This window comes from Astatotilapia calliptera, chromosome 5 (genome assembly GCF_900246225.1).
Source record: "Astatotilapia calliptera chromosome 5, fAstCal1.2, whole genome shotgun sequence".
NCBI lineage: Eukaryota > Metazoa > Chordata > Actinopteri > Cichliformes > Cichlidae > Astatotilapia > Astatotilapia calliptera.
In genome coordinates this window covers 35,404,918-35,418,718 of record NC_039306.1, presented here as the reverse complement: position 1 = coordinate 35,418,718, position 13,801 = coordinate 35,404,918, and the positions used below count along the sequence as shown (strand labels likewise).

Sequence of the window (13,801 nt, the reverse complement as noted above, 5' to 3'; positions counted from 1 at the left end):
TTCCAACAGTCTTGGAGGGATCCATCCAATGTGGGTTAGTGTCAGACCAACAGCGGTGGTTTTGTTTGTTAACTTCACCATTCACATAAAAGTTTGCCTCATCACTGAACAAAATCTTCTGCGTGAACTGAGGGTCCTGTGCCAATTTTTGTTTTGCCCATTCTGCAAATTCTGTGCGCCGATCTGGGTCATCCTCGCTAAGATGCTGCAGTAGCTGGAGTTTGTAAGGGTGCCATTTAGCTAATATCTGCCGAAGGGATGTTCGACTAATGCCACTCTCCAGTGACATGCGGCGAGTGCTATGCTGTGGGCTCTTGCTGAATGAAGCTAGGACAGCCACTAATGTTTCATTAGTGAGTTTTCTTGCGTCCACGTTTTGGCAAATCCAACACTTTCATGAAACTTAGCAAGCAGTTTGCTAACTGTAGCATGGGAGATGGGTGGTCTCATAGGGTGTCTTGCATTGAAATCTGCTGCAATGACCCGGTTACTGCGTTCACCAGATATCAACACAATTTCGATCCGTTCCTCACGTGTTAACCTCTTCGACATGTCAATGGCTGTGAACAAAGAGAAACTTGTAAATAACTCATGAAAGAATAAAGTTACGTTGAAACCAAGCACACCATTGTTTTTCTTGTGACATTACCAATAAGTTTGATGTGTCACATGGCCCTCTTCCTAATGAAAAAACAAAAGTTGTATCCAAGATGGCCGACTTCTAAATGGCCACCATGGTCACCACCCATCTTGAGGAGTTTGCCCCCTCACATATACTAATGTGCCACAAAGAGGACTTTAATATCACCAACCATTCCCATGTTATTACGGTGTATCCATATAAATGGCCCACCCTGTACATTCAGAGAAAACCCAACAATCATATGACCCCCTATGAGCAGCACTTTGGTGACAGTGGGAAGGAAAAACTCCCTTTTAACAGGAAGAAACCTCCGGCAGAACCAGGCTCAGGGAGGGGCGGGGCCATCTGCTGCAGTTGGGGTGAGAGAAGGAAGACAAGAGACATGCTGTGGAAGAGAGACAGAGGTTAATAACAAGTACGATTCAGTGCAGAGAGGTCTATTAACACATAGTGAGTGAGAAAGGTGACTGAAAAGGAAAAACTCAATGCATCATGGGAATCCCCCGGCAGCCTACGTCTATTGCAGAATAACTAAGGGAGGATTCAGGGTCACCTGGTCCAGCCCTAACTATATGCTTTAGCAAAAAGGAAAGTTTGAAGCCTAATCTTAAAAGTAGAGATAGTGTCTGTCTCCTGAATCCAAACTGGAAGCTGGTTCCACAGAAGAGGGGCCTGAAAACTGAAGGCTCTGCCTCCCATTCTACTTTTAAATACTCTAGGAACAACAAGTAGGCCTGCAGAGCGAGAGCGAAGTGCTCTAATAGGGTGATATGGTACTACAAGGTCATTAAGATAAGATGGGGCCTGATTATTTAAGACCTTGTATGTGAGGAGCAGGATTTTGAATTCAGTTCTGGATTTAACAGGAAGCCAATGAAGGGAAGCCAAAACAGGAGAAATATGCTCTCTCTTTCTAGTCCCTGTCAGGACTCTTGCTGCAGCATTTTGGATTAACTGAAGGCTTTTCAGGGAGTTTTTTGGACATCCTGATAATAATGAATTACAGTCGTCCAGCCTGGAAGTAATAAATGCATGAACTAGTTTTGGTAATGGTATGGTAATAGAAAGAGGCTGTTATTTCTGATTCCATTCAAACTGCCATTTTTTCATCTTCTCCCATTTGTTCCATAAAAGTTACAACATTATGCTGTATTGCCATCATAGACCATATATAAAAGCTGGACATTGTGATGTCATCCATTGGGTTTGAGCTTCACATACTAAAGACACCATATTAGCACAGTAGGGTGGAGTGCAATGTTATCAGCGTATACCACCATGCTTAGTTAGCTAGCCGCATCCACAAACTCCGTGTCTGTAACACACAGACACAAATCAGTACTCAGTAAGACAGTAGATAGTACTACTAATGTTTTAGTAGTACTAACTAATCATTCACATCCATAGTCTTCACTGGTATCTGCTTTGAGCCAGTGCACTCAACCCTGTGGTGACCAATAGGTGACTGGTGCTTGTGCTTACTATCAGTATCTTTGTCTCTCCACCAGGACAAGACGCTCTCAACGAATACCTGAAGACAAAGACAGTGACCATTGAGTATTAGGTGATATCACAGGAGAAACAAGACCGTAAGAGGGCAGACTCAGGTAGACATTGCTAGAGAAACACACTGCGATACCAGGATGTTGGCATTAAAAGTGTACGTGCCTTAATATGCTAACTGATAAGTATGTCTAACATGTTGAATAATCAGTAACAGAGCCTTGAGCCACGCTGTAATGAGGATTGTTCTGATCTACACAAATGGTGAATGCTAGCTGGTAGCTCAGTGAGTGGACTGTGATTTAACTAAAAAGGTTTTTATTTTAATACATCTTTAATTTCTAATATGGCTTACATTAGGTCAGAAAAGTCTTGCAATGTAACATTTCCAATAACAATTATTGGTTACGAATTAAAACTGCTGCACAACCAACATCTGCAGATTGATGTAATTCTTCTGTGTTCAGTCTTTTTTTTTTTTTTTAAATATAACAAATGTAACGTCTGGATTTTGAGGAACCTTAGGCACATTACATTTATTTTGATTAATGCACTGTACATGATTGTCTACAGAAAACATGTCATTTTATTCAGCAACATCTTACATGCATTTTAATGCCTGAAAAGCACATATACACTTTCCTTCAACAAAATACATCATTAGATGTTTATTTAAAGGATCTCATTCACTCAAACAGCATCCCTGCATCATCTTAAACCATTTAATTACATTTAAATATGGTGTTTTGATGGCGTTATGGAAAGAGGCGGTTGGGATTAGGGCTATCGTTTGTTAGAAAAAGATAATTTTTGTAGTTTTTCCTCCTTATACCACCATGGTGGATTTTAAATCAATCAATATCGGATTTTGATTTAATAACAGACATTTAACAATGATGGATTACCTGTGTTTTTCATAGTCCCCCATTTTTAGAGGCAAAACTAACTTAGGTGAGGTTAGGTCACTTCCCCCGATACTCTGTCACAAATGAGGAAAACATATAAGTTGATTCAAGGTGTTGAATTTGGATTTCATAGATTTTCATTATAATTTTAGTTCAAAGATGTGGTTTAAGAAACTTCACATCTAACAAACTTAAGAACACTCTTGATGAGGTAGGTGTGTCACTGTCGAGGTGATCAATGAAAACACAGAGCGTTTACCACAAAGTGCTAAAAGAACCAGCTCTCTATTGTGTGATGATGGGACTGCTGATAGAAGTAGTAGCTGACAGGATGCACTTTGAAGTGTACAGGGCTACAATCTGTGCTCAGATTCAGCCAAATGCTGCAAAACTGATTGTGTCACAGTGCAAATTGATAATGACCCAAAGTGTATCACTAAAGCCACGCTAGAATTTCTTATTAGTAATGTCTGACTACTTGTCAATTCTCTAATTACTTCTGGGCCTCAAAAAATCGGGGACTATGAATAAGAAAAGAAAGAAAGAAAATAAAAGGCTGTAATTCTTAAACAGTTAATGCAATACTTTTGTTAAACCCCTTGTTTTAAAGCTAAACGTCTGCACTTCAATCACATATTCTGACTTAAACAGCTGTGTATATCAGCAAAACTACAAAAACGGTGTATGCCCCCCAAAAACTATGGACCCAACTCTGACCACTAACTGTGGTGAAAGGGGAGCATGCAATTAAGTATGATAATGTTTTTATTACATGAAACGTTATATGTGGGAAAACCTGTAGAATATGGAAATCTACGCTACAGCAAATTAAGGTGCATTTGTGTCCTTATTTTATAGCAGTATAAGTCAAATGTAACTGCAAGTTTAACTGATTACAGTACTTTGAGAGGGATCTTCAAACTGACAGAAGTAACTCACAACAGACAGATGACAGCTTTGCTCAGGTTCTTATACAGGCTCAGGTTTAAGAAGATTCTTAGATCTTTACTTCATGTTATTAATGCTTATTTTCTGTACAGCACTTTGTTCCTGTGCTGGGTATTTTAAAGTGCTTTATAAATAAAATTGGATTGGACTGATATCATTTTTTCAAACAAATGCTGTTTACAATGCAAACATTTTAGCGATTGCCCATGTTCCATTCAGTCAATCATTGGACACACTTATACCTCATATACTGAGAGAAAAAGCATTGAGGTAGGAGCTACCACAGAGTTCAAAGAACTGCACTCATCCTCAGCTACACGAAAACATTTGAATTCTTCCAACAGCAACATTGAAGACTTTCCTACAGTCCATAAGAACCTACAGGCGAGAAGCAGGGCTCACACAGACGGTAAACGATCGCTTCCGTGACTTTGGGGGCTTCTCCTTAACGGGCTCCCGGAATAGAGCTCTGGAAGACCCAACCAAAGCCCTATTCTGGGAAGCATGTTTAGCAAAATCTGAGTTTAGAAATAAAGTGAGTTGGTTAAATTTGATGTCAATAACTCTGGGCTTCTCATTCCAGAAGAGCTGACCAGTTAGTTCAATACAACTGTGAGTATGTTCAGGATGGGATTGAGCACATTTATGAGTACAGAAAGAAAACCATCATCAGAGGAGCTCTGACACCAAGATTCTCCAAGAAAGCACAGCCTCACTTCGAATCCAGTGGACTGAGGAATATCACCGTGTCAGTGTGGATCATGATGGCTATGTTAAGAAGCAGGAGGGGAGAAGAAAATAAAATATATGTATCTCACAAAATTGAGTACACCCTCACATTTCTGTAAATATTTCATGGGACAACACTGAAGATATGACACTTTGATACAATGTAAAGTGGTCAGTGTACAGCTTGTACAACAGTGTGAATTTGCTGTCACCTCTAAATAACTCAACATACAGCCATTAACGTCTAAACCGCTGGCAACAAAAGTGAGTACCAGCATTGCTGCAGAGGGCGTCAAAGGTCAGCCTGACAGTGGCTCAGACACACGCCACACACTGCATCACATGGCTGTCGTCCCAGAAGGACGCCTCGTCTAAAGATAATGCACAAGAAAGCCCGCAAACAGTTAGCTGAAGACAAGCAGACTAAGGACATGGATTACCTGTGGTCTGATGAGACCAGTGGTTGCAACACAAAATATTGACACTTTGGGCACAGTTTGGACATTTTCACTTAGGGGTGTACTCACTTTTGTGGCCAGCAGTTTAGACGTTAATGGATGTATGTTGAGTTATTTTGAGGTGACAGCAAATTCACACTGTTGTACAAGCTGTACACTGACTACTTTACATTGTATCAAAGTGTCATAACTTCAGTGTTGTCCCATGAAAAGATATATCTACATCTATGGATAGATATATCCATGTGTATAAAAACAGAAAAACCCTTGGATTTATAGTGAGGAAATAACCCTCGTGACTGACTCAGAACTGAAGTCGACTCTGGAACAGAAACTCAGGGTTAAATAACTCAGAGCTGTTAGCTCAACTGAGATGTCTGACCATACAGACAGGTATGAATACATCCAGGCAGCAGCAGACTCGCTTATTTTTAATATTTATGAAATGTGGGGTTTGGGTTTTTTTTAGTACTGTTGGAAGTCGTAGTAGTAAAGGAGGTTAAAATGGGATTAACTGCCTAGCCCTTGCAATCTACAACAAGCATTTTGAAAATGCACTTTGCTCTATTAATACACACACTCACCATCTCTTTTTTCACACTTAACCAAAAGGAAAAAAATTTATAATAGCAAACAAGTTAAACTCAGAAGTACTAGACCAAAGCTCATCCCGGTGGACTGAGTTTTTCACGTCTTTGTGTGGATCTGCGTGTGTCTCAGCATGTCCTTCTTGTATGCAAATGGTCTTGAGCAGATGCCACAGCGGTAAGGTTTCTCTCCCGTATGCTTTCTCATGTGAGTAATTAGATTACTTCTCTGTCTGAATCCTTTCTCGCACACTCCACATGTGTACGGCCTCTCCACTGTGTGGATCCTCATGTGCACTCTCAAACACTCGCCTCGTGCGAATCTCCTGCCGCACTCCTTGCAGCAGTGAGGCTTCTGACCCGTGTGGATCAGCATGTGCCTTTTTAAATGGGTCTTTGTGGTGAATGTTTTGCCACAGACGTGACACAGATTGTCCTCCTTGTGTGTTTCTATGTGCTGCAGCGCACAGTCTCCGTGTGTTTTCAGGTGAATCATCAATGAATTCCTGTGGCAGAAAGATTCTCCACAGAGCTTACAACAGAAAGGACTTGTCCTTTTCTTATTGCTTAAGCTGGAACTCTTCTGCTTCTGCTTTGCCTTTGTTTTTGGCTGCACTGTCTTTGAATTGGATGCTCTGCTCTCCATCCTTTCATTATCACAGGCATCATTTTCAGCCCCACTATCTGAGGAGATGGGCTGGCAGAAATCCGATCCTCCACATCCATCTGCTTCCTGCTTAATTTTTCTAGACTCTGTTGAGGCATGGGGGAAAAGCACTACTCCCTGTGTGCTTGCCACACTTTGGCTCTGAAAGCATGAGGAGGGGGACCCTGCGCTCTGCTCAGATTTGAAACAAGCCACAGCTTCACAGTGTAACAGATCCTGCAGCTGGCCTTTGTCTCCTCTCGGCCAGTGTTCCTGATTTACCAGAAAGTCTGCTCTCAGTGTGTCCTGCTTCACCAACAGCTGACTGGCCTGAGCATATGTTGTCTGTGTGGAGACCTCTGCTTCGGATACACTCACCTGTTGGGAGCCTGCAGACATGACAGGGAAAGATATGACACTGGCAAACATTTACAAAAGGCTTACTGTTTAAAGTGATAGACATGGAAGCTTGTGGTAAATGTTTTAATTCATGGCTAAATATATCATTTTACTTACAAAACTTGCAATGTTGACAAGTGCTTAGGATGCACAGCATATGTCCATATCATAGTCCAACGTGTCCCATACACTTGCGAGCATGTCTGGAGTGACTGCTGTTGTTATGCTACCTACCAGTAACCCATGAAGCTGGTAGGCAGCAGAACAATCACGTGTTAGAAAGAATCCACTCTTTACAACAGTGCGTGTTTTAACTGTAAATGGCTGCAGACTTAAAGCCTTTCTAGCTCTTCAGACTACCAAGAATCTCCACACACATCTGTAATATGTCAAGTCTTTTTGTTCATCTGAAGTCACATTTATCCAATTTTAAGACCTGCTAAGTATTATTTTTATTATTTCCCTGGTACGTAAACGTTTTTCCAAACATATCTTATAACAGCTTTCTTTACAAGCCTTCTTTCTCTATTGCTGCTGTCCTTCAATCACAAATCAGACCCTTTAACCCATCTCCACCGACTCCACCCTGCCTGCACTCTCTTCTTCACCTCCCTTGTGAACTCTGTTTTGTATAGTTGACCCACATATTTAAACTTATCCATCTTCACTACAGCTATTGCTTGCACCTTCACTTTTCCACCCATCTCATTCTCTTTTACACACGGTGTTGCTTCTGTTGACTCTTACTCCTTTCCTCTCCAAAGCACACCTCCACCTGTGAACATCAACGTCCAGAGAGACTCCTCGCTGAGCTCATATGTCAAACTGTCCATCACCACTGAAAACAAGAAGGCCAATCTATGATGTAATGTCCCCTCAAAAAGAAATCTAACCAAACCTTATAGGAACTAAGTTATTTATTTTAACTTCTGTAAAGCCCCTAATACAGAGTCATAAATGCTTAAATAAATATATAGATAATTGCCTAAATTAAAATATGTTTACATTACAGCCTTTATGAAATTTGATATACAAATGAGGTTTATTTAATAGAGAACACCATGAACGCCTAAATATGTATTTGTGTCACTCTCTACTCTTCTGAACCTAAAACGGTGCATTTAACCGCTGCATGGGAAAAACGCTGTTTCTTATTTGGTTCGTCCGCCTTAAGAGAATCAGCTCTGTGACTGCAGTCTATGCTGACTGTAGTCCCAGGCTACACGCACATTAAAACGGGTCTGATGGCTGACAGCAGCCTGCTTATCTGCATGGTGATAATAGACCAACCTGCCGGGAACACCTCCTCCTCCTCCGCTTTCAGAGCCTCGGCTAGCGTTAGCAGCTCGTTGGGCTTCACATCTTCTGACTGGGACACAAAAGCTTTGTCAGTGTGAAACTCTAATATGGTTCTCTCCACGGCGCCGAAGATTTCCTCCGCTGCTGCTGTCAGACGCTCATTCACGAAGAGTCTGAGCTGCTGTAACTTGGACATTTTGGAGGACAAGAAGACGCGCTGGTCCCTGCGAAGAAGCGAAGTCTTCTTCTCCTCTCGTAGACGGCGGCAGCCGCAGTAGCCGCTGTGGGGAGCTGCTGCCCTCTTCTGTGTAGTTGTTAAAAGCTTTATTTTGGAACAGGTGTTGTGCCAAAGTAGTTACCCCCGTCAAACAATTTTTGACGGGGGTAACTACTTTGGCACAACACCGGCAATACTTGCAAAACAATGAGTAAATATACAGTAAATATTAAACAATTCCACGAGGAAAATAGTCGATACCAACTAAGTATCTGAGCTAAATATATATATTTTTTAGTATTTACTAAAGTACATGTAACATGATGGACTAATGTCACCTCCATGTTTGTTGTGGGAAGTTGCACTGGTGGTTTTGTGTGTCACATTTGCTGTGATGGGGTTGGATTAATTGAAGGCAGGTGTATTTGAGTTCACTGATACTCTAGTCTACTTATAGTCCACACTACAAACACTGCTGTGACGTTTGTCTCTCTGTGCAGGTGTGTCATCAAGATGACTTGATTTAAATGTGTTATGATGGATAGTTTGCTGCTCTGTGAATTGTATAATGAAGATGTGGTGACATCTTGTCTCTGTGCAGGCCTGGGCCTGCTGCAGTCTAAAGGCAGCGTTGGGTTGCTGAGGCTGGAGTGATTACTGGCCTTCTACTTACAGGGTGGTGAGACTTGGGGGACAACTGCTGATAAAGTGTTTGACACGTAAAGTCCAACTGACTTGACGCATCGCTGTCTATGGCCTTATATTATTTTTTATTTTTTTTTTATCTCTTTTGCAAGTGGGAAACTGAACTGTGTTATCCTTCCAATTTTTGATCATTGCACTAATAAATTATCTTTTAGAATTTTATTGGTTGTCATCTTTTTCCCACGGCCGAGACGGTTGGTCATACCTAGAACCTCTGTGTGCGTTACATACATTTAATTTATTCTCTTGGATAAACTGTCTAATATAAACTCAGTAACCGGATAGCAGGTATCTGGTATGAACTGAGTATATTTTACATTTAGTTTAGCATATTTTATTTTTTTGTATCTTCATACACTAAGTTTTCAAGGAAGTCACAGAAGAAACAGTCAAATGCTCTGATCCAGGTTCCTGCACATCCCCCAATACATTTATTGATGTGTATTATTTATTGTTTAGCTCTCTGGTGTGTGCATTGGGTCCTCTCTCTTGTGAATCATTGAACTGATTGTCCTCAGTATAAACCAAAGGTGTCAAATTCATTCCAGGTAATGTAGAGCACATTTCATGTCGAGTGGGTCGGACTGGTAAAGCTGTCGATCAGCTCACTACATTTAGTTTATTTTAAATACACGGAGGCATTTAAGCTGCCGGTACATGTATGAACCACTCAGCACATTAACCGTGCGTGCTCCGTCTGTGAGCCCCACTGCCCTCCGCTGGGCGGCAGGTGAATCGCACACAGGGATCCATACCTAAACACAGTTGTGTTTGGTTCATTTCAGCCCATTACTCATTATGATCACAGCACCGTGTTTCGCGTGAACAGCTCACTCGCCCATTTCATTGGTGCCCGCTGGAAGCTGGGATGGGCACCATTCTGCAGGAGCAAGTGGCACAGCGGTGTGCCGAGAGGGTTTCCAGCAGGGAGAGGAAATGGAAGAAGGATCTGTGGAGCATCGCCGGGCCTAATGTGGGCAGGTACCGCCAGATATGCTTATTATTGGGGTTACACGGTGGTAACGGATGAAGACATGGCTGCTGTTTGTTGCCGTGTCCTCGGCGGCGCCACAGACGCTGGATGTCGGTGGTGTGTGACTGCACTTAGATGTGTAAATGCTCACTGTGTACGTGTGTGAACAAAGAAGAGCGCCATGTCTGCCCTGTGCTGCTGTTTCTACATTTCATGTGTTTCATCGGTCACATTTAACTCGGAAGATTTGTTTGTTTCTCTCAAGTAACATAATGGGAAGGCGGCAGTCTCAGAGGAAGCCCACACCGCCGCAGCACGCGTTCCCAAGTCAGGAAACTAACAGCGAGAAAGTGAGTGAACGGGCTCGGATCACTGTATCACACACAAGATCAGTCAAATTAGCTGGTGTTCCAGTTCTGTTTTAAATGATGGTACATTAAATAGTGACTGCTTTCATACAAGATACAGAGCTGCTGTTAAAGTAACACCTACACGTTTGCAGTGAGCGTTGTTTACATCTCGCTATTTTTTCCTTTATTCCACATAATGACACATTTCTGTGGCACAATAGTGCACTATTTATATCAGGCAAAATGTCAACAAGTCTCAATTTATTACCATGGTAATAACATTACCATGGTAATAACATTACCATGGTAATAACATTACCATGGTAATGTTATTACCATGGTAATAACATTACCATGGTAATAACATTACCATGGTAATAACATTACCACGACCATGTTTAAGTGATAAGTTGAACATAATGTGTCTGTAATTGCAGAGGCTGCAACAAAGAAGAAAGCACAAGTCTAACAACTCCTCAGCTAAACGCAATACTTCTCCACACAGGTGAGGTTTGTGCAAAGTTTGTGTTGTTCGCTGCTGTCTCAGTGCTGAGATTATAGCTTTGCTTTGCCTTGCAGCGCTCACAGATCCTCAGAGTCAAAGGCTCTTCCAGTGTCCCCCACAGAGGGCAGGATGGAGCCAAAGGTGCTGCCGGTCACTAAGCGCTCCAGCCACAGACAGCACAAGCATGCGGGGAGCAGAAACGGCAAACACACAGCAGCTGTCTCCTACCACTGCACGTGTGGTTGCAGCACTGAGCAGCTGGAAAGACACTCGCCAGAACTGGAGGTCAGACGCCTGAGTCGCCATGGAGAAGATGACAGCGACACCGATTTGTCTGAGTCAGAGAGACTTCCTGTGTCAGCCTGCAGTCGTGCTCCTCCTCGGCTCGAGCTCAGGCCAGAGGTCATCGAGGCCGAGGACTGCTCCTCTCGCAGCCACAGATCCAATTTGCAGGGCCATGGAGGTTTTGACTTCCCAGACTTCCTCCCTCCACCTTTTAATTCGTGGAGCCTGAGTCAGCTGGCTGTTTTCTACAACATGGAAGGCCGAGGTACCCCCCGGCCCAGGCCTGTGGGCCCTTTGGAAAGGTATCTGGAGAAGCTGCTGCAGCTGGAGTGGCGTCAGATCCAGACCGTCCAGGAGGAGAGCGGGAAGTCGGCAGTATCAGAAGTGATATCCAGCTGTCACAGGTCCCCTGCTGCCGCCACATCACGTCTCAGCTCTCCCAAGTGCATCCTCCAGTGTCAGCGTGCCTTCCCCCTCACTTTCCTCTCCTCCCTGGCTAGTCACTCTGCCCTCCTCTCCGGCTGCGCCTGCACTCTCTGCCGGATCCGCTGCTCCCGCTGTAGTGTGCCATGCTGTTGCTCGACTTACAGCCACAACCGCCAGTCCAGGCCGAGTGCTCCGCTAGAGCCCAAAATACTCCCGAAAAGGAGCTACAGCGAGAGCCGGGTGCACTCCTCAGACAGGGGCTCACAAGCCCAAAGGTTCAGCAGCCCTGTGCGGACCAACAGCCACCTGAGGAGAATGCAGGCATCAGGAAACATCCGCAACCCTGTCCAAGGTGCCGCCACCAGCCTTCAACACACTGCCAGCGACTGTAATGAGGTTGCCTGGAAGGGGGATGTGTGGGACTACAGGATGGGCGGGTTTCGGAGGAGGAGCGGCTCAGAGCAGAGGAGAGGTGGAGGAGACAGGAAACAGAACGGATGGGAGAAAAAACGGAGCGGCTCTGAGTGTAGAAAAGGAGGAGCTGAGAGGAGGAGAGCGGCTAACCTCAAAGAACAGGAAATAAAACCTGACGCTGTCACTGCAATAATAGACAATTTACCAGGATCCAAATATTCTCCTATACAGAGGCCAAGCAGGCCCAAACAGGTGGAGTTTGTCACATAACAGCAGGTGTAGTGATGAATGTGTAATCTGAATGTTACATACTGTCATCACCTTAAAGTTTTATTATGAATGTACAGTCAGCAATACTGTTCATTTGTTAATGTGATATTATTTCTCTGTGCTGTGGGGGATGTTTACACAGATATGGAAGAGAGCCGCTGGATGTCCAAGTTTTATAAGTTTGTGCTTTATTTAAAAGAACCCAGATAGCATCGTGTACTGTATGTGATCATATGATATGATTTTCAGCAATTCAGGTTTATTAGTCTTTTGAATGAAGCAGCAAACATCACCAAAATTTATTAAAGAATACCAAACAGTCTTGTGAAGATGGTGTATGATGCTGAGCGGGGAGAAAAGGTGAATACTGGACTCGCAGGCTTACTTGTAGGTGGTGAGCGTGGGGTACAAGAGGTGTGTGATCGAGTGATGGTCCAACCTTATGTTTCCAGGAAACTGAGGGTGAGGGTGGGCAGGAGGGTGAGAGCGGAAAAAGGTTTAGTTTCCGAGAGGAAGGTAGCGATGTAGTGAGAATTGAGCCGCAGGTCACTTAAGCAGTGTTGTGGTGGAGAAACTGAAAACAGTTAAATCAAGGTTAGTACAGAACAGACATAAAGTTACAACGCAGTGAGGCTGGGTTACCTCCATGAGGTAGCTGATAAAATCGCAGAGAGTGCATGACTCCGCTGGCCTTAAGTATTACCTCGCTGACTGGATGGCAGGTGAGCAGAACAGGTAAGGAACCAAGGCTCCGCCCACAAAACACCAGCCACTCAGTCAGATCATGACAGGGACTTCTTCTAATCTGGATCAGACTAAAGGATAAACTGATCAGATTGAATAACGCCTATGAAAGAAAGTGACACAAATGTGTGTTCATATCATTAAACATCAAATGAAAAAACACAAGTCTGGCCATAACGTGGGAACAGAAGCAGATATTTTGAAGATGAGTCACTTTTGGTGCAACACGGAATCGGTAACGCCTATAGACTGTACAGAAAAGATGGAGCTAACTTGCTCTGGATGTGAAAGGCTTACAGTTGTATGGATGTTAAACGTTATTACCTTGCACAAAAGGTAACGTGCACAAATCATTTTTGTTCTTAGCATCAATTTGAATCAATCTAAATCAACATGCTTGGCTTGCTGCTGCAGTCTGCATACTTCTACATTTCCCCATATGAGGAAACATGTACCTCAAGGTGAAGTGGAGAAAACAGTAAGAGCCTGCAACACTAAAAAGGAAGCGAGCAGAGGAAAGTCTGACTGATGAAAGAGATGAGGAAGGCACATTTCCAAAGCGTTCCCTGATGATGGTTAAAAATAAGGTGAGCTGAAATACTTAAAAAACTTAGACTTAAAAACAACTTTTTCCACTGAGACAGTCGCTGTGGATTAAGAAAAAAAAAGGAAGAAAGGTCAGTCTCACTAGTTTCGTTGGCCTTGAGGTTGAAAAAAGTTATCTCAGGTCTCTCTAACTTTGTTTCATGAGTGGCTACTTAAAACTGAACTGGATAGGACTCATGGCAAACTCTT

The 13,801-nt window shown here is 43.1% G+C and overlaps 3 protein-coding genes across 4 annotated transcripts in view; 2 read left to right on the top strand and 1 right to left on the bottom strand.

Annotated features, from left to right (window-relative positions):
* The window catches only part of aldh1l1 (aldehyde dehydrogenase 1 family, member L1), a 30,738-nt gene extending 28,159 nt beyond the window's left edge, over positions 1 to 2,579 (top strand). The window contains exon 23 of the mRNA XM_026169087.1: positions 2,152 to 2,579. Within this exon, the coding sequence (XP_026024872.1) occupies positions 2,152 to 2,207 (56 nt within the window). The 3' untranslated portion in view covers positions 2,208 to 2,579. The remainder of the gene's footprint in view (positions 1 to 2,151) is intronic.
* A 1,541-nt stretch (positions 2,580 to 4,120) lies between these two features.
* LOC113023033 (zinc finger protein 32-like) lies at positions 4,121 to 8,447 on the bottom strand. Its single transcript, XM_026169086.1, has 2 exons — positions 8,109 to 8,447; positions 4,121 to 6,808 (listed from the first exon to the last, which is right to left on the bottom strand). The coding sequence occupies exons 1-2, from the start codon at positions 8,311 to 8,313 to the stop codon at positions 5,874 to 5,876; spliced, it is 1,140 nt and encodes a 379-aa protein (XP_026024871.1). The 5' UTR covers positions 8,314 to 8,447; the 3' UTR covers positions 4,121 to 5,873.
* Positions 8,448 to 9,519: 1,072 nt separating this feature from the next.
* fam217bb (family with sequence similarity 217 member Bb) lies at positions 9,520 to 12,591 on the top strand. Of its 2 annotated transcripts, XM_026166459.1 has the most exons (4): positions 9,520 to 10,020; positions 10,278 to 10,362; positions 10,800 to 10,867; positions 10,942 to 12,591. In XM_026166459.1, exons 1-4 carry the CDS (start codon positions 9,908 to 9,910, stop codon positions 12,260 to 12,262), a joined length of 1,587 nt encoding a protein of 528 aa, XP_026022244.1. In that variant the 5' UTR covers positions 9,520 to 9,907; the 3' UTR covers positions 12,263 to 12,591. The 2 variants fall into 2 exon arrangements, with proteins under 2 accessions (XP_026022244.1, XP_026022243.1); XM_026166458.1 differs by lacking the exon at positions 9,520 to 10,020 and having other exon boundaries at positions 10,032 to 10,362.
* The last annotated feature ends 1,210 nt before the right edge of the window (positions 12,592 to 13,801 follow it).